General features: G+C 41.8%; 1 protein-coding gene across 1 annotated transcript in view; it reads left to right on the plus strand.

The window, feature by feature from the left end:
* RSF1 (remodeling and spacing factor 1) overlaps positions 1–22144 on the plus strand; it is a 61455-nt gene that overhangs the window by 12167 nt on the left and 27144 nt on the right. The window contains exons 2-6 of the mRNA XM_080576335.1: positions 8189–8280; positions 12343–12435; positions 12724–12929; positions 14940–15097; positions 18578–20310. Of these exons, the coding sequence (XP_080432461.1) occupies positions 8189–8280; positions 12343–12435; positions 12724–12929; positions 14940–15097; positions 18578–20310 (2282 nt within the window). The remainder of the gene's footprint in view (positions 1–8188; positions 8281–12342; positions 12436–12723; positions 12930–14939; positions 15098–18577; positions 20311–22144) is intronic.

Genomic DNA, 22144 nt, shown 5'->3' on the forward strand with positions numbered 1-22144 from the left:
AAGTGACATTACCTTGGAGCAGACCAAACGTGCAGGTCCTTGCTGAGAGGGAAGTGTGCTCCGTGCCGCAGAATGACTTGTGTTGGCTTCATCTTCAAAGTTTGCTCGTGCTGATCCTTAAATCTTGGGCTCACACAATGCTCCGATTTGTAAAGAACCAAATGCTTACTGAATAACACTCAAGTTTCCTACGGAAATTCATCAAAATCTTTTGCAAAACATCGAATGTACGTCTTTATGGCACGGTTATATTCCTGTATTTCTTTAGGGTCCAGTAAACTAAAAACATTTCTTGTATTACAGGACCTAAGTTCGCAAGACTGAGTTTTCTAGAAGTGGTTATCTGCAATATTTGACAGTTACAGAGAAACCGCCAAGAAACAATTCACCTGTTAGCGTCGCTCCGTAAAGTTACTGTTAGATGAAATGGTGCAAGGTTTCTGGCTAACTGCTAGGCTTGACAGCAAATGCGATGCAAGAAAATGAAGCCTAAAGGTGTTTAAATGGGACTTGGGTGAAGTCTCCGCACAATGACTGGAGAAAAAACCATGCTCTCTGAAAAGTCGAACCCCAAAAAGGGCAGAAATATCTTCCTGGTAGAGTTCATCTGATATATGAAAAAAAAAATCAAAAAAAAAAAAAAGATTAAAAACCCACAATACTTTGTTGTATATTTTTTCCATTGAAGGCTGAGGAATGATAACCCAACCTGGGTAATGAAACTTGTTGTAGAGAAGTGATTTTATTTATCCTGCTCTGACCATCTTAATATTGCCTTTTTATTCAAGTGAGAGATGTAGGAGAAAGTGGTTTTAGAGGGTCATCAACATCCTTCTTCTGTCAATGCTGAAGAAAACTCTCAGCTCGGCACCTGAGAAATTCAGCAAAACCAACACCAGAGCGATGTTTTGAGTAACTAAACAAAGTGGGGAATTAAAAAGCATTTAAATTTGTCCTTGTTTTCATATAATGGACTGAAAAATGACCTTGCATTCAGCTTATCCTCCAACAGAGCACTGTTAAAGAAGCTCATTTCATTTGTTACGTGAATAAAGAGGACTCTAAATGAAGCTGAAGCCTTCTTAACTCCTAAATGTGCAGTTCTGTGTTGTGTTTAATCTTGATCTTCACTTGTTTCGCTGCACTGGGGCTACTGATTTAGTTTTAGTATAAGAGGGTATGTGCTCTTTCTCTCTAAGTTAAACGCTGCCATGCTTGAAGAACTGATTTTGTCTGCCAGAAATGTCTGTGCACGGACAAACCTTGTGAACCAAGGCTGGGTTTGCAATGCTAATTCTGTGTCTGAAGGGCAGTGTAAGAGTTCGGGGGCTGTTTAAGGATGAGCTGTAACCCGCAGGAGCTGCTGACACCCCTGTGTCCATCCCCAAGACCTTACGTACCTTGGTTTTCACCGAAAAGCTTGCCAGAAACTCCACAGCAGAATTAATCCGACTGTATTTATTGACCGCGGTCACGCCGACCTCTTTCAGACGCGTGCTTTAGGATGAGCTGCCTCTAGAAGCGTGTTTCTGGCCGGGGGCTCTCGATGGATTGTCTGCAACTCGCTCAGGTGTAAATATCTGCCTTCGCTTGGATGAGTCCTGCTGCTGTGCTGCTCCCCTTTCCTAGTTTTTAACGGCAAATACCTAAGAAATTCTGGGAGCTAGGAGTAAGATCTAAAACTCAGGCTCCTTTTTCACTCAAACGAGAGTCATGTTTCCTTTTCTTGTCCTTGTTTTGGCCCCTGGATCTTGCGTTTCTTTTCTTGCTCTTTGCTTTGTGGCTGAGACACCCTCTGAGGAGCGAGTGGTAATTTTTAACCTTCTGAAAGGAGGCATTGAATTCAGCTTCACCATTTCTTGAATGCTTATGGAACTACTTAGTGCTGGTGCAAGAGGCAAGCGTTGCCATCCTCACTTGTTTCGCTTGCTTCCTTTTTGGTGTTTGATTCCTTTTTGGCGAGTGGTTCTTTCATTACTGTTAACAGCCAGCAGACGCCTCATCCCACCTGAGATCTCCGTTTTGCTGCTCACCTCTCCAGAGCCGGGTCCTGTTTCCAGCTGCCTGCCTCTTCAGCATCTCCTGTTGTAGAGCTCAAGAATCCCGGCTCGCCAACCCGCTGTGAAGTTCTCTGCTGCTTCCTAACTCCGTAAGCCACACGGACGCCTAACAGAGGCACGACAGCGGGTGTCTGTGGCTGGTTCCGTGTGGGTCATGGGCACAGCACGCGCACTGTGCCCGTGTGCCTTTCACCTTCATCACAGATGCTCTGTATTTGAGAGGTATTGAGTGCTAAAGAGGGAAATGAGGAGGCTTTCCTGCTCGCAGTCTAAAAGTCTTGGATAGTTACCACTCATGTCTTAGAGACTCGGCAGGGAAGAAGCTCCCAGAGTCATCCTTGAGGATCTGTTGCTGATTTTTCCCCGCCAGAATGAAAGCTGCTGGGTCTTCGCGGTTACAGGCTGTGGGCCCAGCAGCTTTGGAGAGTCAAGTGCTTGCCTCTGACTTGCTGATAGTTAATCAGCAAGTCAAGTGGTCTTGATTTGAAATAGTTGAAGTGCGTGATGTGGTCATGGGAAGTGATTTACCGTGGAACAACAGCAATCTGTGACGATTTCACATGGCTTTCCGTCCCTGTTTTTGAGTGCCCTCTGCTTGTTTGCACGTTGCTGCTCTGCTCTGATTTTTCTCGTTCTCTCTTCGTGTATCTGGAGTTTGTGGATTTGGGCCCACTTCTTATTCAGTACATTTTTGAGGCAGTAAACGGGGCTTTTATTTGCTGTCTTTTTTTTTCCCTGGGCTATTTCCAGTTTCTAAAATAGACCGTGTGCTATTTTTTTCCTGCATTGTTTTCAAAGTCATTTCTCTTTTTTTTCTACCTCCTTTTCATTTTCCTCGCCTAGTGCAATATGCTTTTCTTTCTAAATCTTACATTTTAGTCTGTCTGTCTTGATTTTCTTACATTTTTTTTTCTTTCCTGCTGTTGCTTAATGCATTAGATTTAAAAAACAAAATCACCGCCGGGGACTTGGTAGCCAGAGAAGGAAACAGAGGGGGCTGGTTCAGGTGAAAAACTAAACTAGCTAGCTAGCTAAAAGCTAAAGGGCTGCTGCTAAAGGGCTGCTGAAAAAGCTGAAGTTTCTTGCAGGGGTTTAGTTTGGATTGGTACAATCTCTGGTTGTTCCAGCTGTTTGGTGAACACCGAGTCCTCTTCCGCACCTCCAGCTTCCAGAGCCACGCTGATGACGAAGCAAACGGGGATTCTTGGTGTACGGAGAGGAGGTGACGGGTGGCAGCGCGGGCATTGGGAGCACAGGCACGATCACAGGATGGATTTGCAGGCAGTAAGGGAGGGGAGCCTAGTAACAAATCGGAGAAATGGGTCGTAAATTCCAAGTGTTTGAAAATCTCACAGCTAAAAGTCAAGGTGAATTTGAAGGTCACGTCCTGGTTGCAGCTAGGACAGCGAGGTCCTTTAGGCTGGTGGCATAACTCAGTAAAAGAAGCGGGGGGAAAGGCTTTTGTGGTCCAAAGCAGGGCCCCCTTGGTCACGATTCACCTGCGAGCAGCACTGGAAGAGGCTGGGATCCGTGTTTGGGATGGACGGGGGCTCTGAACGGCCCAGGAAAGCAGGCTTCTTGGGGGGTGTTTGTACAGATAAGAGGTGGTGCTTGATATTTATGTCAAAGCGATCGAGCTGCTGAGCATCCAGATCTCGGAGCCCTTCGCTAGGCTAACGAAGTCATTTAAACGGGAGCGCGGTTTGTTTGTTTTTCGTGCCTGCCAAAATCTTTCTAGGAACAGGATATAAAAAAGCTACTTGGTGACTCGCTCTGTCTGGTTGCGTTTTCAGTTTAATTACAGCTTCTTTGATTGCTCTTTTGCTTCTGCTCAGGAGGCAGAGCGGTTGCGTTCCCCCCCCCCCTTTCCTCTGTGTCGTTTTTATGGGCAGGCAGCTTGGAGGTAGGCTGGGTATACTCATCAAGTGAATCAGCTGGAAGATATTTAGGTTGCCCTTCGGAACAGAAACTGCTGCTTTTTGCGTTAGGAAACTGTATAGACATCAAATACACATCTTTATGCCAAGCCTGAATGTGAAGGGAGCCCAATATTCTGCTTGAATCTCCTTATCGTGGTTATTTTTCAGGGGTCTGCTGTAACTTCTTGCCTGGTTCATAGCAGAGGCTGTGTCCTTCCAGTTCTTTAGCGTGCCACGTTTGTAGCAACACCACCGTTTTCCCCTCTGGTCCGTGAACTTGGTGCTAACACATCCCCACTATAGGGATGTCCCGTTTTTCTTCGAAGGGTTGAGGTGAGAGACAAGTTAAGCAGTTCCCAGAGAGGAACGTTTACCTTGGCATGAGCTGCTGCAGAAGATCCTCACCTCTTTCTCTTCCTAAATATTTGGCTAGCCATTTAATGAAGTTATCTGTGGGTGAAACCAGTCTGGAAGACAAGGTGTTTGCTGCCTCGGACTGCCCACAGCCCTTCAGTTTGGTACACAACAAAAAGAGAAGAACGAAGAAGATAAAAACGTGGTCGCTTGTCCTGTGGGCGCTCCGGTGCTGATCCCTCCAGCCAGAGGAAGGGGAGGCTGAAGGTGATGGAAACTGGCTTTTCCTTGCCGTGAAACTCCTACCACGGGGTGCTGGTAGCCAGGTTTGTAGGGCGGTAGGTGGTGAGTGGATGAGAAGGGGAGGTGGGATGTCCCTAAAGGTCCCCTTGATCTCCACCATCCACCTGCTTAGCGTGGCTTGCTTTGATGGTGAAGCCACCGAGCGGAGGTCACTACGGTCAAGGGAGAAAGACAAAACGAGCCGGCGGTTAATGGAAATACTTGCCCTGTATTATCTTCAGAGGCACTTTTTTTTTTTTTTCCTTCCGCTTGCCAAAGCAAGTTAGCACGGAAAAAAGGTTTTACTGGTATAACTGGGAGGACCTGTTTGTGTTCGCAGGGCATGCAAGCTGCCGGCACTCTTTGCATCCCAAAATGTTACTCCCCGCAGTGCACGGGCTTCAGCGTGCTTCTCCCTTCCTCCTCATCTCCCTCTTCATGCCCTGGATCTCTGACACTTTTATTTGTAATCGTTTTCACGATAACAAATTCCATCGTCCCTCCACACCCAGCGCTTTTTTTCCATTTTCCTCCTGTCTTTCCTCTGCTGTTGTTTGGGAGCGTGTCGAGCTGGGAGCGTGTTCGTTTTGGCAGGGAAGAGAAGTTGAGGTCAACCGAGTTTACGGTTACACGGGAAGGTGTTAATGGGTAGCCACAACCAGGGCTTTGCTCCGTGGCTGTGCAGGTGCTGGAAATTGAGGCTTTTCTAACCGCGGGATGGGATTTGCACGTGTTCCTACTTCTTCTCTTCCGTTTCCATTTTTTTGTCTTTTCCGAATTTACTGGGAGTGTGGGACTGATGTATGGGACATTCCCTGAAACGCTGGAGTAGATAGAAAAGTATTGAAAGGATATTACTGCCCGATGCCCAGACAAGGGCTTGCCCTCCAGGAAAACTCAGGACTTAACGAAATCCCCTAAAGTGCACCCAAAGCCCTATAATTCCGTGTGCCGTGACTCATTCGTCCTGACTCACGGCTCCTTCCCATCAAAAGTCTGTGTTTCTGAGTATCTAGCAGATGGCCACGGCTTGATTTTTACTCGTTTCCTAAAAATAAGCTGTTTTTGTTTTAAAATAGCACCGTTTCCATTTTTTTATTGGCCCGAAGTCTTCTCCGCCATCTAAGTGTATTCTGTGAAAGTGGGCCTCGTGGTTCGAGCGTGGTACAATAGATCGCTTGCCAGAGAAACCAAAGCTTCATAAAAGTTTGGCAGCGTTCATTATTTTAAAAATCAGCGGGTTCATTGCGTTTCTGAGATGACCGAAATATTCATCTCGTTTTCTGATGCCCTTCTTCCCCTTGTCAGCGAGGTGTTCCAGCAAGGGACGGATTTTCCACCACTCTTCAGCCTTCCTTCCACCTCCTCGCTGAGCTGCTATCTGTCTGCGAGCCAGGGGTGTGCTGCAGCGTGGGATCTGTACGGTATTTACAGTTTCTGCCTACAAACTGGACCTTGGTTTTCTTCTCCCAAGCTCCCACCTCGTTCCTGGGCTCCTGTGTAACACAGTTCCTTGTAGGGCTCACCAGGGAGCGGGCAAAAAGCTAGCCGAGATACCTGGTCGTGTGAAGAACGTTTTGAAAGGGTAATAAATAAGTGAAAAAGGATCAGGAATGTTTGCGAAGTTTTTGTGAAAATAACCGTGTCAATACGTCACCAAGGTCCCAGAAATGCAAGACCTCAAATGCTCAAGCCTCAGAAAACAAGTGGGGTTTCAGAGGCTGCCAACACGTCCCTGTAAGTGCTGACCAAGGGTGGGTGTGCAAAATTGCTTCCCAGTGTTTGGATTTTTAACATTCTCCGTTTCTTCAAAGAGCAGCGCTCCAGCAAAGATAGTTTGGTGCCTGGGAATTTGGTGGTTTGGAACAAATCGTCCGTGCGTCTTCAAACCGTGATTCCAATCAGTATGTACCTATAAAAAAAAGATTTAAAAAAGGAAAATGCAGAACAAAAGCTTTGATCCAGCGAGGTTTTGAATACTCTGGCTCAACTCCACATTACACAAACACAAGCTGAGGTTAAATTGTGTGAGCTGGCTTTGATAGAACTGCTCGTGTGTATAAAGTGCTCTGGGCTTCGTTTTGGCGGTGCCAAGTGCTCGGCACCTAGCAGGGCTGAGACCTTTGCTCTCGTTCCTTGTGGCGGGTTGGAGTTGTGAAACGCATCCATTTTCAGGAGAGCCGAGGAGGAGACGTGTGAGGTTTCTTCAGCACGCAACAGTAATGGAAACAACACGAATAAAAGAAAAAGTGAGGGCTGGGTCGGAGTCAATTGAGAATTATCTGCATTTAAAGGTCTCTCTTTGGCTACCAGGCTGGTGCATTCTGGGTTTAAGGAGGGACTGTGGCTGTGCATTAACTTGCTGGCTGCAAACCAGGAGCTGTGGTCGTCTTCTGAAACAATGCAAGCGTCTTCATCAGACTGGCGTTTTACCAACTCGTGTGCACCTGGAAATAGAGGCATCGGATCGAAGGACAAGCATCAGGAGAGCGAAATCAAGTTAAATATTGAAATGATTCACAAAGAGACTCAACCACTTTATAGACCTGTAAAAGAAATCCTATCTAGTAATGCCTTGTCCAGAACAAATGCGTTTTGTGTCCCAGCTGTTTATCATGTGCCAAGTAATGTTACCAGAGCAGCAGAAAAACCATAATAATAAATTATGATTGTAAGACTTCTTGTTTTTAACTTTGTGTGTGTGTAGAGGAATGAAAATGCTTTCAAAAAATAAAGTTGTATGCAAGCAGCGTGTAAGCAAAAATACTAAAAAAAAATTCTTTAATATTTTTTCAATAAAATATAAATGAGACAGCTCGTTTCATTAGTTGTGTGTAGTTGCATTAATAATTACCATTTAATTAGTTTTAAAAGGCGATGTACTCTCGCTTCTAAAACTGACGTTCTGCAAATTTGCCACTTGGTGGTGCCAGCTTGATTTATAAATCCCAGCTGGGAGCTGAGAGGAGATGCTGAAGTCGCACCCGAGGTGTGTGCAGGGAGCTCCGAGCGTGCCAAGTTGGGACCATCGATGCCACGAGAGTGCGAGAGAACGAGTAGGCAGCGAGGCTGCATCCGCGAGGACCACGCTTCTAGAACATCTCCCAGGCCGTGCAGCCAGCCAAAAACAGTTTGGATTCGGTGGTATTCCAGGCACGGTGCAGAAGGCACCTTTTGGGGTCGTGGAGGCTGCTGCAGGTGTGCTGCTCGCAGTAACGAAGTGTTATTTCTGCAGGGCTGTGACTGGCGTAGTTCCTGTGCGGTTTCTATTTTAATGCTGCCGAGTTTTTAAGTATTTATCATCGAGGTGTGCTTCCTCGAGTTCAAGCGAGGGCACAGGAAGGGCAATGGTCATCGTAAATGTAAATTAAGCAAAAGACCCATGCAATTAATTTAACCTTGCTCTGTTTTTTTTTTAGTTGCTGGGCTGCTCTTACTCAGACTTCAAGTTACTATGTTCTGTTAAAATTTCTCAATTTATCACAGTTTTTCAGCGTTTAGCATTGAAGTTTTATTTGCACCAGTCTTTATAACGTCTTTTTTTTTCTCTCTCTCTCTCTCTCAATACTGCAGTTCCAAAAGAATTGGTGGAGCTTCACTTGAAACTGATGAGAAAGATTGGGAAGTCTGTCACAGCAGACAGATGGGAAAAATATTTGATCAAGGTACAATATGCATGTTGTCTTCTTCTGCGCTGCTGCAACATGGTTACGATGAGCTGTTGTGTCAGCAAGCCCTGGTATGAATTACAGCGAGCCTTGGGCTGCCTTGCGGCCAACATCGACGTGCGTGCCCAGACTTCGGTTGCGTAAGATCCCAGCTTAACTTTCAGTCTGCCTGGGCTTGTAGAAAAAGCTCTGAAAATAGACATTATCTTCTGGGTGTAAAAGAGATTCAGTAGCCTGCAACCAGGCTCACTTGAGTAGAAGGTTAATGTAATAACTCTTCGTTTTAACATCAGTTGTTTGGTGACGATTGAATTAGCGTGGTTTGGTTGGTAGTCATACAGGGCCAGCTATATGGAGCTCATGTACCGTGTGCTAATAAATGAAAATATTGCAGTGGTTTACGTCAGCATGCTCGGAGGGGTAGAGCTAAGATGAAAACGTAGTTATGGCGTAGTAAAAATGGAGCATCCTGTTGTTTTACTTAATTTTATACAGGAATATTGATTGTGGCTGTGCCTCTGTTGGCACCTTTCATGCAAATGGTTCTTAGTTTAAAGAATTTATACTGCTTCAGAAAATAAAAATATACAAATACTCAAATAGATTGGCATTTCTCCTCTAGAGACCTTGCTCCGTGAGCCTTTTAGTTCACAGAAACGTAGGCTTGGTATTGTCTGCACAGCCAGGACTGCATCTTACTTAGAAATACAGTATTAGGGTAATAGCAGCAAAACAAATAAAGGCACTTAGCAGCTCCAGTTACGGTTTGCCCCGCTAAGTGCTATCTGCCAGCTTTAGAGAGGCAGGAATTTGCCCCCAGGTTTGTGTAGTCTTCAGATGATGATGTATATCGGACTGGGAGCGTGTCAGGGAACAGCCTGCCGAAGGGCCCGAGGCGAAATCTTACCTCTTCACCAGCTGTCAAGTGTTTATGCTGATGTTTTTGCAATAATAACATAACTTATGCAACTGTCGTGTATTCGTGTATTACCAAGCACCATGGTTACTGAATTGTATGAAATTCGTTAATATACCCAAAGGCCGTGGCAGCGAGCTGAGAAAACCTCACTCTGACTAGAGAGCGGGCAAATCCCACTGAAGCAGTTGTGTGGCAAGCAGAAAGAGGGAAAAAAACGAGTTTATTAGGGAATAGTCTGGAAAATCTTCCCTCAGCAAGGATGGGAGAGTGATAAGGAAACCGTCCCACCTACCCATGTTAAAGCCAATAATCAGTAATAACTTCTATTTCATTTAGCAGTCTCCACAGCTAACTTGATATTTATTCTAGCCAGCGGTTCAAAGAAGTCTCGAGAACAAAGGAATTTGAATATAACTAATTAGAAAGGTGTGCTAATACTGTCCCCATTCTAAAAGGTATAATTAGGTTAGAGAAACAACCAACAACACCGGGAAATGCCACAAAAAGCAGGAAAAACGGAAAAAGAACAGAACCACTGAGAGCATTCTTCATATTCTTCGTCTGCAGCGTTGTTTGACGTCTTTGACTTGCTCTAAAAGGCACCGTTGACCTGTTTTTTTCCTCTTTAGACACTACTAATAGCGTTGCTTTGCTAAAGCAAAGTTCGGATGACACATTCTGGTCGTGGCCATTTTCTTTTCCTGTTCAGGAGGAAATTTTTAAGTGGAGGAAGTTCAAATTTGGGTGAACCACCCGAGCTGACTCCCCAGCGTACACACCAGTCTGTTGGGGAGAAAATGGCCGTAGGGCTCCAGGAATCCAAATTTCTCCTGCACAAAGAACGTACGTGGTCGTGTACGGCTCAGGTGAAGGAATGGCCTGTCCTACACGTTTTAGCAACTAAGAGGAACTGTCCAGCTTTTGAGAAACATGTAGTTGACTCAATTCAGACTGCGCTGCCTCCTGACCAGATGCTCGACTTGACTATTGTCAGACATATTTTACATTTTTATACAGATAAGATTTCTCTGGACTGGTCCGTCCGCAACCTTCAGCCCCGAAATGGGCGCGTATCTGAGCGCCCTGTCCTTTCTGCCCCGCTTGTTAGAATTCAGGTGTCTGTGGTCCCACCCAAGCAGACCCCCCTGCTGTGTCTTTCACCTTCCTGTTTTCGTTGTTTAAAGGGAACGTGTGGAGCGTGGTAATAGTAAGTGTCGGGTGCCATCGTAGCTGCTTGGGAAATAGTTGAGAGAGATGTGTTTCAGCGCCTCTTTTACAGGGTGGGAAGGTACCGGCCTGTCCGTAGCCTGCCGAAAGCAGCCGTTCCCGCAAGCAGCAGGAGTTTGATCGGTGCGAAATGTCTCCTCTGTGAAGGCAGAGACCAACGTTGCAGCGGAGTCTGAATCCATGAGATCAATAGTTCAGGGCTGTGACAGCACTTGTCAGGAGAAAGCATGATCATCTGCTTTTTAATTGTCAAGATGTAGTCGCTTCAGTCTGAGCAGATGCCTCATCGGCCCTTATGTCTCTTGAGTTGTTGCTTTCACAGTCATTCGCTTCCGAAGCACACGAAACTTCTCCTTATTGCTTTCATACTTAATGAGCGAGCAATGAACAGTGACTGGCACGTGCCCTCAGCGAGGGGGTCGATGTACAGTTTCCCAGCGTTCTTCACGTTACAGTATAGAAAATGAGAGAGAAAGCAGAGGAACCTCATTTTGTGACTGTCAGCTCTGTGCCAGAGAGGTACCTGCGTAACGTCCCTCAGCCTCAGAGCAGGGAAAACTGCTCCTCAGCAGAATTACCGTCATCAGAGCACCGCCTTCACCATTCCCTGGAGGTTGCGGAGTCAGAGGACGCTTTATGGTGTGGCTGAGCCAATCTAATTGCAAGCTGGTGCCCCAAATCCTCCTTTCCTGGGCAGCCCTGATCCTTACCTCCGCTGACCCCAGAGTGAGCCGGTTTAGGCACCGCAGCCAGCAGAAAAGCAACTCTCCAAATTAAAAAGGAGAAAGAGTGTTCTGCTGTTTTGTCTGCCTTAACTAGCTTACGCTTGGGTCACTTAACAACTGGTGTCAGTGGTAGGCACAGGAGGCACACCACCACCTTGCTTGGTTGCATCCCACATTTACAGCACTTGCGGTGGGTGAAATTTAGGGTTATTTTTGCTGCTGTTTTTCTTTGAGGATGTCCATCAGGGCTGTGGTTCCTCGCAGACCGGAGCACAGAAGTACCTCGTGTACTAATGTGGACAGTCGGCATTCAGCAGGGGCCCTGCGAAATCTTCTCACCTGGAGACGTAGCCGTGGTTAGCTCTCGCCTCCTTCCGATGGATATTCGCACCAGAGCAGCCTCGTCGGCTGGAGATCCCCCTGCTGTGTCTTCGAGTGATAGCAGCTGCTGGATTTTTGCTTGTGACGCCTCTCTTTCCATGAGAGTTGTCTTAAGCATGCCTGACATGTTCAGGGAGGAGAGGGAAGTCCTTCTGCACTGTTATTACTGGAACATCCCCCTGATTCAGTCTGTTCGTCCTCTCCTGCTGCTTTTTTCACATTCTGGGCTTTGTCCACGTTGGTGGCACTGAATTTATTTGCTTTTTAGTAAATTGAGGTTGGCTATACTTACAATATTTTAAAATATTTATTAAATGGCTTGGAGCTCAAGATACTTACGCCCAATAATTGCACAACGTGGAGTGAATATCAGTTCCATTTATAATCTGCAGTGCAGTTGTAGGACACGTAGGTCCCAAGAGAGCCTGGCAGCTTATGTGGTAAGTGCTGTAAAGACGTACTAAGAAACCATATCCACTCAGGAGGATTTATATTCTAAATAGACAAGTCAGAGAAAAATGGAAGATTTTGCACTGCAAAGATGAGAATAACTTCCCAGTTCAGGGCTGTGCTGCCTAATGTAAGAGGTTTAGAGAAATTAGTAGTGGTCAGGGCCATAATGATATGTTTTTCCAAGGAGATTTGTCAGTGCCTGCTGACCTATCCCAGTTTTATTTTTATTTTTGTGCCGGGTTTTTTGACTTGCAGTCCTGAAGAGATCATGCGTAAATTTTTTTTGTATTATTAAAGTTTAAAGGTTACTTTTATCCGCTAACCCTCCCAATCTTAATATTTTGTTTGTGACAGATATGCCAAGAATTCAACAGCACTTGGGCTTGGGAGATGGAAAAAAAAGGATACATAGAAATGAGTGTGGAGTGCAAGCTGGGGATTCTGAAGGTACGCGTTCAACTAAGTTTCTAAATGTCTTTTTCCTCACTTGCTTGAATATCCTGGAGATTTGGCTTTCTCAACTCACTGAAGCACCTTGCAAATTTAGCTTGATGGAACCTTAACTGGATATATTGAATGTGGAGCTGATCTTGTGCCAGGCGAGCTGTTCGTTGTAGTGGGACAGGCCCAAACAGAAATGCTTTGATTGCATACCTCTCGTACTCAGACTTTCATACATTATTTCTCTTCATTTTTTGATGTTTTAACAGTCTTTCTACTTTCTCATGTTTCCAGTATCTCTGTGAATGTCAGTTTGATGACAATCTAAAGTTTAAAAATATAATTAACGAGGAGGATGCTGATGCCATGCGTCTTCAGCCCATTGGTCGAGACAAGGATGGACTGATGTATTGGTATCAGCTAGATCAAGAGCATAATGTCAGGATGTACATAGAAGAACAGGATGACCAGGATGGATCCACATGGAAGTGCATTGTTAGGTATTCCTTTTTTTCTCCCCCTTTTTTTTCCCCCATATTTTGTCGTTGTTGACTGGGTTCGGAAATTTATTTCAATAACTCTCCATTTCTCACAGAGTAGACTTATAACAGCCAGATTTTCTGCCTTCATGTACTAAATCATGTATGATTGAGTACAAAAATCTGTACAGAAATGGCTCACTGATCTGTGGGTAATAGCTTATGAGTTTTATGCTCAATCAAGCTATAGAGGATGTATGGAAGAGGAACCAAGAGAAGGCTGCCTTGAGGACAGTAGCTCCATATTGCTTCCTGGCATGCTGAGGGCCTTAGGAGATGGAGGGGGCACTGTTGCTTCTTTAACTTCTGCCCTATTAAGTCAATTACAGGTGGACAGTTTTGTTCTAATGAGAGTTACGCTGCAATTTTAACTTCATGAAGCTAAAAGCATTGTTGGCAATCCGGATAGGTACTAAACCCTTCCTGGAGTAGAATTCAGCTCATAGATCACTGAAGATGAGGTATGTGATGAAGATGCAGGCTGACATGTAAATGACTCGGTGCCCCTGGGTCTCAGCTGCTGCAAATTGATCTGATAACATTTTAGTCATCTTCCTTTGTGATTCATGTTACATACTTTTTTCTTTCACTTTCCTACTTGATGCAAAGTATATAGGGGGTCTTTCTTAATGAAAAAATAATTAATTTTATTTGTGTGTGTTTTTTCATATCTACCAGTTAGCCATTTTTAATTTATCTCCGTGCAAACTTACCTTTTTTTCAGCTGATTAGTTCCAAGTGGATTTAAAACTGGGCTCAACAGAATCAGCTCTGACTAAAAAGTGCATAGAGATGCAGAAATAGATCTTAAAAATAATATACGTTATTTAACTTTTTATTTTTCTGTTTGTAAATTTTAACTTCTATATCCATAGCTTGTTCACATATCCATAACCTTAGTAACCTTAGTAACCAGGGCAGTCACACAGAATGGTTTAAATCACTGTCAGTGGGACATAAAGTGATAAGCCTCACCACCAATGAAATTTAGACAGCTGTTGTGGGTGCACACAGTGAAGTATCTAAACAAGCCAGCCAAGAGCTGAGCAGAGTTTATCTTCTTCCCACATTAAGGACTCCAGAGGTCAATGCCAAAAGCAGAGGAAATCAGGCTTCTGCTGGGAAAATTCTGACACACTTAGAGCAGAAAAACACAGAAATGCATTATGAAACCTGAAATGCTTCTAAACCTGTGAGATTCTACGTGTCAGGCTTGTTGCACTTCCAGTCTTCCTTTTATTAGTGTAATTAACTCGTTGAATGTTGATTTTGAAAAAGAAAATGAGTCTTATTATTCTAGTCTGTTATGAAAACAATGAGTGTGTTTAATGATCGCTCAAATTCATTATCTATTAAGGCTTTGTTTTTTCTAGTTAGATGGTCGGTTTAAATAAGGAGTTAAAGTTCACTGAGATTCACACACACACAGATACACAAGTATTTTCTCACTGTCATAGTAGCTGGAGTTTTGTAGACATCTTTGTATCGTTTCCCGAGTGTATTTAGGATGGGCTGTTTTAAAAAGTATCTAAATTATTTAATGGCTTTGAAAATTTCACTTGAATGATGTGGTTGCCCTTGTGCTGCACAGGCAGAAAGCTTACAGCTTCCTCTCTGCTGAGTTAAAGAAGAAATGGCAAAGAAAAACCAGTGAGGATCGTAAGAGGAGGATGAATGAAAGAATAACAAATAGTAGCGGCTTGGATCCGGGCCAAAAGGACTTGAGTTGGGACAGATAAAGTCCTTCCAAAAAAAAACAAAGTAGTTTTATTTTGGTATGGATAAATTGGAAAGTTTCCGAATGCAAAATTGCAGTCGCTGGTAGGACAGGCATTTCGCTGTGCTTGTGTGGAAGGTTTTCAGGGCAGCGTTCATTTAAGCAGATGGTGTTTGTTTATTTTTAATGAATCCCTTTGGGGTGAGTGAGTAAGTGGCTTATCAGACAATATGTTTTTTTCTTCCGTCATCTAGAAACCGAAATGAGCTTGCAGAGACCCTTGAGCTCTTGAAAGCACAAATTGATCCTGCCCTCTTGAAAAACAACAATTCTCAGCAGGAGAATTCATCACGTGAAAGCCCAAGCATAGAAGATGAAGACACCAAAAAGGGTGAAGAAGCAGCTACACAAGGTTTTCTGCCTTTTCTCAAATTTTAAATGCTGTGCTGTGGCAGTGTCAGAATTTTCAACTTGCTGAAAAGTTACTGTTTTAGATTAGGACCTTTTTTAAAAAAAATGTTTCTGTTCATAGTAAATCAAGTAAATATTGAATACTTTGATAAATATTACTGAACTTTTTTAGTGCGTATTTAGGCTCAAGAGTTATTTATAAAGCGAGAGATGTGTATAAATTGTTTTCCAAGTAATTTTATTTATGCTGTACATTTTGTATAGTGTTGTAAATACTTGTCATTGTATGCTTTTGTGGAGCATCAAACTGTTGCCCAGCTTTTCCTGTTCTAATTACATTAAAATTTCAAAAAGAAAAAAATCTGTTTGTGCAATGCCATGATTGAAGTCAATACAGTATTGTGTATGTTGTTTATTTTTACTTTTAAGTTTGAATCAAAAAAAAAGGCTTTTTCCTCAATTATTTCACAATCTACACGATTTTTCAAGAAGACATGAGCTTAAGTTGAATCAATTTGAAATACTAAAATATTTCTACATGAAGTGGTCTTTAGCTGCCTCCACCACATCGTTTTTACCAGCAAATAACCTTTTTTCCTTCCTTATTATCATGTCATTGCACATATTTAATATCTTGCTTGACTTGGTGGTTTGTGCATTGGTTTTACTAACGATCGGTTAGCCTGAAATATTTTGTTACAAAAATCTGATCTTTTAAAGGTTATGAAAAACTAAAAGCTTGTTATCCCAAGTAATTTTACACCAGTTACTACTTGGTGTTAACGTTTTGTTAAACTACAGGAAAAGACTTGCTCAATCAGAAACAAGATTTAAGGATTCCAGCGCGTTAGTATGTTTCTTCACATCTGTTTAATTAGATATACAGAATTGGCAAAGACATGTCTTTGTTCTGAGTACCAAAGATGAACACTTGCTATCTCATTCCCATTCTTTGCAAACGCTGTAGAACAGAAGAAATAAATGCAACATTTAGATAAATATTTGGTTTTGTTTTGAAAATATTTAAAGGATAGGGTAGAAATTGCAGTAAACTGGGACAAACTCCAGAATTGTGTCTCTAAAACGTTTCCAGTATCTACCTTTGCATATAAGTGACAGCACAATCTGTATAGTTACTGTTACTGCAGAATTAATTCTGCAAAGTACTGAGCTTGTCTTTGTCTCACTAAAAATCAGTCAAGCCAACTTAAATCGTTTAATTGAGATCTCTACTTCAAATATGATTTTACTTTAAATTGAATTCCAGAGAAGCCATTTGAAAACTGACCCCACTTTGGGATAAGTCCCAAAGTCCTACTGCACACTCAGCCATCCAGCATCACCTGGGTCACTACTTACACTAATTAGCCTGCAAAATCACTCCTAGGCACTAGACCCATATATGTAATCAATAATGAAATTATTTACATGTGCTGCGATGTAAGTGCAGTGTGTATTCACAGAGCTTTGATCATTTCAGTTGAGAAGCTTTAGTAATTTTTCCTATTAGTCTGTACTCAAATTCTAGGAAAATATTAAAGCCCTTCACAGGTACTATGAAAATTTATCCAAAGGACTCATACCCATTTTGCTTTGGCAGCTTTCCAAATAGCATTAAATTAGATTATTCCAAAATAAAGTGAACTGAACCAGTGCTTAACTTTATTTATTTTTTTACTAGCCTGTTTGACTCATTAAGTTAAGCGAACTTGTGCATCTACTGAGTCATTTTGTGCATACAAAATGCCTCACGAGCAGTCGGGGGAGTTAAAAAAAAAAAACAAACGATCTTAAAACAACCATTGCTTTTCAGTATAGAGAGGTTTGGGGGTTCTGGAGATTCTTGATGTTAGGAGTTTGGGAGAAAGTAGTAGGTGACGGGAAGAAATGGTTGAACAAAGTTTATCCAAAGAGAAGTGAAGAGAGGGCAGAAGAATACAGACAGAAAATGTGCTGCTCACACCGTTGCAGGCAAACGTCTTCAGAGAGGCAGCTTTTATTTTTATGTTACAAGAGCTCAGAGTGGTGATCACCTCTAGGAGGGGGGAAAAAACAGTCTTGAGCCTTCAGACTATTTCTGCTTCTGGTGTGCTGAGATGCATCTCTCACTCCTTTGCTAACTGCTGAGACTTATTTGGATACAATGCTTTGCATTTGAAAACACGATAAAATGTACAAATTCCTCCTCACCACTCTTTTCTTTTGTAAAATGCTTGTTTTCTTTAAATGTAATTAATTCGACTGTCACATACTTCGCGTACTTCTAACCGCTTTGGGAAGCTCTCATCTTGGAGAAGAATTACACTAGCGCGGAGGGAGAGGGGTGAGGTAGAAGAAAGGAAAAACATCCTTTTGTTTGGAGTTACGACATGTTTGCAATAACATCTTCCAGGTGGTAGAAGATAATGTTACAGTGTATGCAATGCTATCATGTTTGCTTTTTCTAATTAGTTCTATCCCTAGCTGACTCAAAAAGCATGGCAAAATAAAAACCCCAAGATATTAAGTGGCTTTAGTAGTGATAAGTAATAGGCTGAAATACAGAGCAACACAATAAACGTATGCTCAAAAAGCATGGCAAAATAAAAACCCCAAGATATTAAGTGGCTTTAGTAGTGATAGGTAATAGGCTGAAATACAGAGCAACACAATAAATGTATGGTTTCTTCTGGATGCTGGAAGTGTATTTTAAGCCCTAATGATCCAAAATTGCCTAAGCAAAGCAGGCATGTTCTAATTCTTTAAGCTCTGCAGGATTTTCTGGTATACGCTGCTACTTGCTGTGCATGTCTGAGAAATGGCAAATGAAGTGAATGCAGAATATTACCTGGCACGTGCATTTTGACAGTACGTAGGAGATGTGTTCATTGCCTAGGAATGGAGAATCCAGGTGGATTTTGCCATCAGCCCCAGTGTTCAATGTTTTCCGTTTTCTTTGAAATGTTAAAAACAGTTGTTTCTTGTTAAAAATAGTTAGATGTTTCTTGAAATAAAAATCTGTACAGACAGGGAACTGAATCGAACGTGGAATTTCATGTGAAGAACATGGAAGCTCACACCATGTTCTGGTTTGTGAAAAAAATCAGAAACTCAAACGAGACTTCTCTAAGTTGATGCTTCACATGCTCTCTGCTGAGGATTCATGTGTCTGTTCTCTAAAGGTCTTGTGATACTACTGAAGGAGTTGAGATGTTCATATAAATGAGGATAAGAATAGAATTCTGCTGATAGCTTCTGAAATTTAGGTTTGTCTTTGTGTATAATTAAACTGAACTGAGATACTGTAGCTAAAATTTGGCATCCTCCTTGTTTAATGACAACATTAGACAAGCCAGCCTCCTAATCATTCCAGGAGAGAAGATTCGTTTGTGGGGCACTTGGATTGTTGTTTTTTTTAGATACACCTTCATTTTGATGGATGCTATTTGTAATCCTGTAGGTCCCCTGGTTCTGTTTCATAGTTGTTTTTCTCTGTCAACAGAAAATCAATTAAAAATCAAAGAAGAAAAGGAGGAAATGGAGGAACAGCCCAAGGAACTGGAAAGTCTTCCTCTTCCTGTGGTCAAAGAAGATGAAAACACAATGAAAAATGAGAAGGTGGAAGAAAAAGAAATTATAAAATTGCCAGTAATAGTAAAATTAGAGAAACCTACAGAATACAATGAAGAAAAGCAAACTGTCAAAGAAGAAAGCGATTCCTTTAAAGAAAATGTCAAGCCTGTTAAAGTAGAAGTGAAGGAAAACAAAATAGAACCAAAAGACTTAAAAGACGTAAAAAGTTGTACTGACAAAATAGCTGTTCACGAGCCGGAGAGGTTAGAATTTTGTGTTAATGTCAAAACTCCCCAGGAAATTGTGGAGAAGTCTGTGGAAGAAAGCGAGAAACTTAAAAACGACCAGCAGGCAAAAATACCCCTTAAAAAGCGAGAGATCAAGCTGACGGATGACTATGACAGTCCGATAAAGGGCGCCCTATGTAAATGCGTTACTCCAACGAAGGACGTCTTGAAGGAAGAAGGGAAACCAGAAGAAGAAACTTTTAAGAGAGTCCCTACAATTACTGCTTTGTGTCCTGATGGGAAAATACTGGTAAACGGAGAGGTTAGCAGTGAAAAAATAACCCCAAGTGTCATACAAAACAATAAGTCAGAGCACTCGGTTATTACAAAGGAAGACAGCAACTCGTTAAAAGAGAAAAATGGTAATAAGAGTGGTGAAAAGATCTCGGACTCCCTAAATTCTGTTAGCAGAATTATAAAAGCATGTGAAGTTGAGAAAAACGCAGTAACTGTGGTGAAGGAGGTAGGGGCTGTGGTCTCTGAGCTTTCTAATCAGAAAGTGCCTTTCAAGGAGGAATCTAGTCCTGTGGAAAAAGAGTCCCTCGACAATGCAGCTGCTGAAACGGTAGTGGAAGAATCTTCAAACTCTGAAGACTGTGCCAAAAATACTGAAGAGAAGCTAGCCGTGATAATCAAAAAGGACAGACTGCCGCCGCCCAAAGAGTGTTTAGAGAAGCTAGAAAGGGCCACAAACGCATCTGCTCCTGCAGAACTGCCCAAGCCTGCGCTGCCTGATGAGGAGGCTTTGAAAAGCAGAAGCGAGCCTGAGGAGAAGCCTGATTCTCTGAAAGCTGCTGAGACGCCTCCTGCATCTACTTCGCCTGTTACTTTAGAGAAGTCTGGTTTAGAAACAGAGGGCTCCGATACTAAACCTGCTCCCCCTGAGGAGAGCAAGGTAGAAGAAAAAGCCAGCCCTGAAAAGCAAGAGGGAGAGCCTGAAGCTGCCAAGGCAGAGCCAGATGGATTAGATGATGCCCACGCTTCTAATCTGGAGGACTCCTCGGAGAGTAAAAAGGAATCTCCTGTACCTAAAAGCAAATTTAAATATAAACTAGTTTCTGAAGAGGAAAGCTGTGCAACAGATAATAAGGAAATAACTTCTGAAAGACAGAAAGAAGGAATTAAATTAACAATTAGGATCTCAAGTAGGAAGAGAAAGGCAGAAACGCCACCAGAAGAGGTCAGCATTGGCCGCACGTTACGGCGATCTCCGAGAATATCCAAGCCTACCCCAAAAGTTGTGGAGACTCGGGATCAGAAATCTGAGAAAAAAAGGCCTGAAGAGGATGAGGAGAAACCTGCGGCAGCACAAAAGCAGGAACGAAAAGAAGATGCAAAAAAACAGGAGAAGGAGTCAAATTCTAAAGTTAACAAGGTAATACAGTTTTACTTCTTGGGAATAGAGATTATCATGGCCTTATCTGTAAGGAGAATATGAGTTTACATAAAATGTGAAGGATTACATTCCTTCGGTCAACTTCTGCGAGGAAATAGCTTTGCAATCCAGTTAGTGGACTCAACCAATCTGAAAACATCCCCTAAGAGAGCACTAATAAAATCTGTTGACTTAGCAGCTTATAAAATCTTTCATTTAAGCTAAGCAAAGTAGACCAAGCCAGTGGAAGTGAATTCTCCTAACAAACAGCACGATCAGACCCAAGTCAGTCTGACTGAGTGGCTGCATGGGGACTTGTAGCTCCCGTGGATTTTCTAGATGGATACTTGGTCAGGATGAGGATGATCATAAGCAAAAAATAAAGCAAAAATGGTGAAGAATAACGTGTTAGGACTTATGTTTCTAGCTGAAGCTAAAGCTATTGTTGTGGTGGCTTCATGATATAACTAGCTCTTCTTATACATGGGATAAACAATTTATACTATGGATGGAGGTGTCTTTTTTCATTATAAACTTGTTATTGTGGGGCATAGATCTTAAAAGTATGTCAGGTAAATATAAGGAGTTAAATGTATGTATGTATAGTACTTCTAAATCTATGTAATTCTAATCAACTTTTATTCATTTATTTTCCTTATGTTTCTGGCTATGGAGTGCAAAAGAGTAAAAGGGAATAAAGAGGCTGTAATTTTAAGTATACTCTTTCATATCAACTTGAAATCGTATTAATTTTTCAGTACTACACATTTCCTTACTGATTTTGTAGTTCTGCTACAATTCAGGTATTTACAATATTATATATTACATTCAGATATTTAGAAAATTCTTTTACATACTGCAGTGCCGAATAACCTTCCTAAAAAGAACAGCTCATTTTACTGTGAATAATAACATTTATACTGAAAAATTCTGTCATATATCCAAAATAATTAAATGAAATAACGGAAGTAAAATAAAATGATAGTAGTGATTCTAAGTTTTACAAGTAGTTTAAATTTTGAAATAGTGTTGCTATAATTTGATCTTTTTTTTCCCAAGATACAGAGATCTAAACATGCTTAATTTTCTAGACAGTTTTAAAAAATTATGACAGAGGAAGAAGTTTGGTAATATTACGCCTCTGTCATTTTATCAAAATACCCTAATCTTTAATTGGATATTTTGTGTTCCTTTTCTTTCTAAAAAGGATCTTTAAAAAGAGATTTGAAATGATGGTGACATATGAGGAAGCCTAATATTAAATTAATACTCTCATGGATTGAGAGCAAAATTTGCCACTAAGCTTTAATGAACAGTAAAATAGCTTAAGAGCAGGAAATGAATGTTAAGAACCCAAAATGAAACTTTACCAATGTGACAAGTACAGCTGTGTAATGAGTGCATCCTGCAGGAGAATTAGAATATTTTGTACGTTTCAGTTTAGCTGGTTCAGATCAATGAGTAGTTTAGTCAAAGTTGAAACATGGTTTGAGCTGAAAAACTTAGAAAAGTTATTTTCCTTTTTCAGTGTCCTTTTCAATGTCAGGTAAAATGTATTTGTGAGAGCACGACGTTTATGAGAAGCAAGACAGTTAATTGCAGGAAAAGTTTCTTTTTTTTCTTACGTTGTTTTAAAGTTAAAATATCCAGGTTGTAGAATGTAGTTTTAACTAATACGAAATATGTACTTGTATGGTGCGCTGATTTTATTTCAGAAAATTGTGCTTTTCTTAGAAAAATGCATGAAAAGCAGTTAAATTGATATACTTTTTAGAGTGCAAACATGTTTCCTAAAGCAAAATGAAAGATATAAACTGTACATCAAGAAAAAATA

The sequence above is a fragment of the Anser brachyrhynchus genome (assembly GCF_964034855.1).
Source record: "Anser brachyrhynchus genome assembly, chromosome: 1".
NCBI lineage: Eukaryota > Metazoa > Chordata > Aves > Anseriformes > Anatidae > Anser > Anser brachyrhynchus.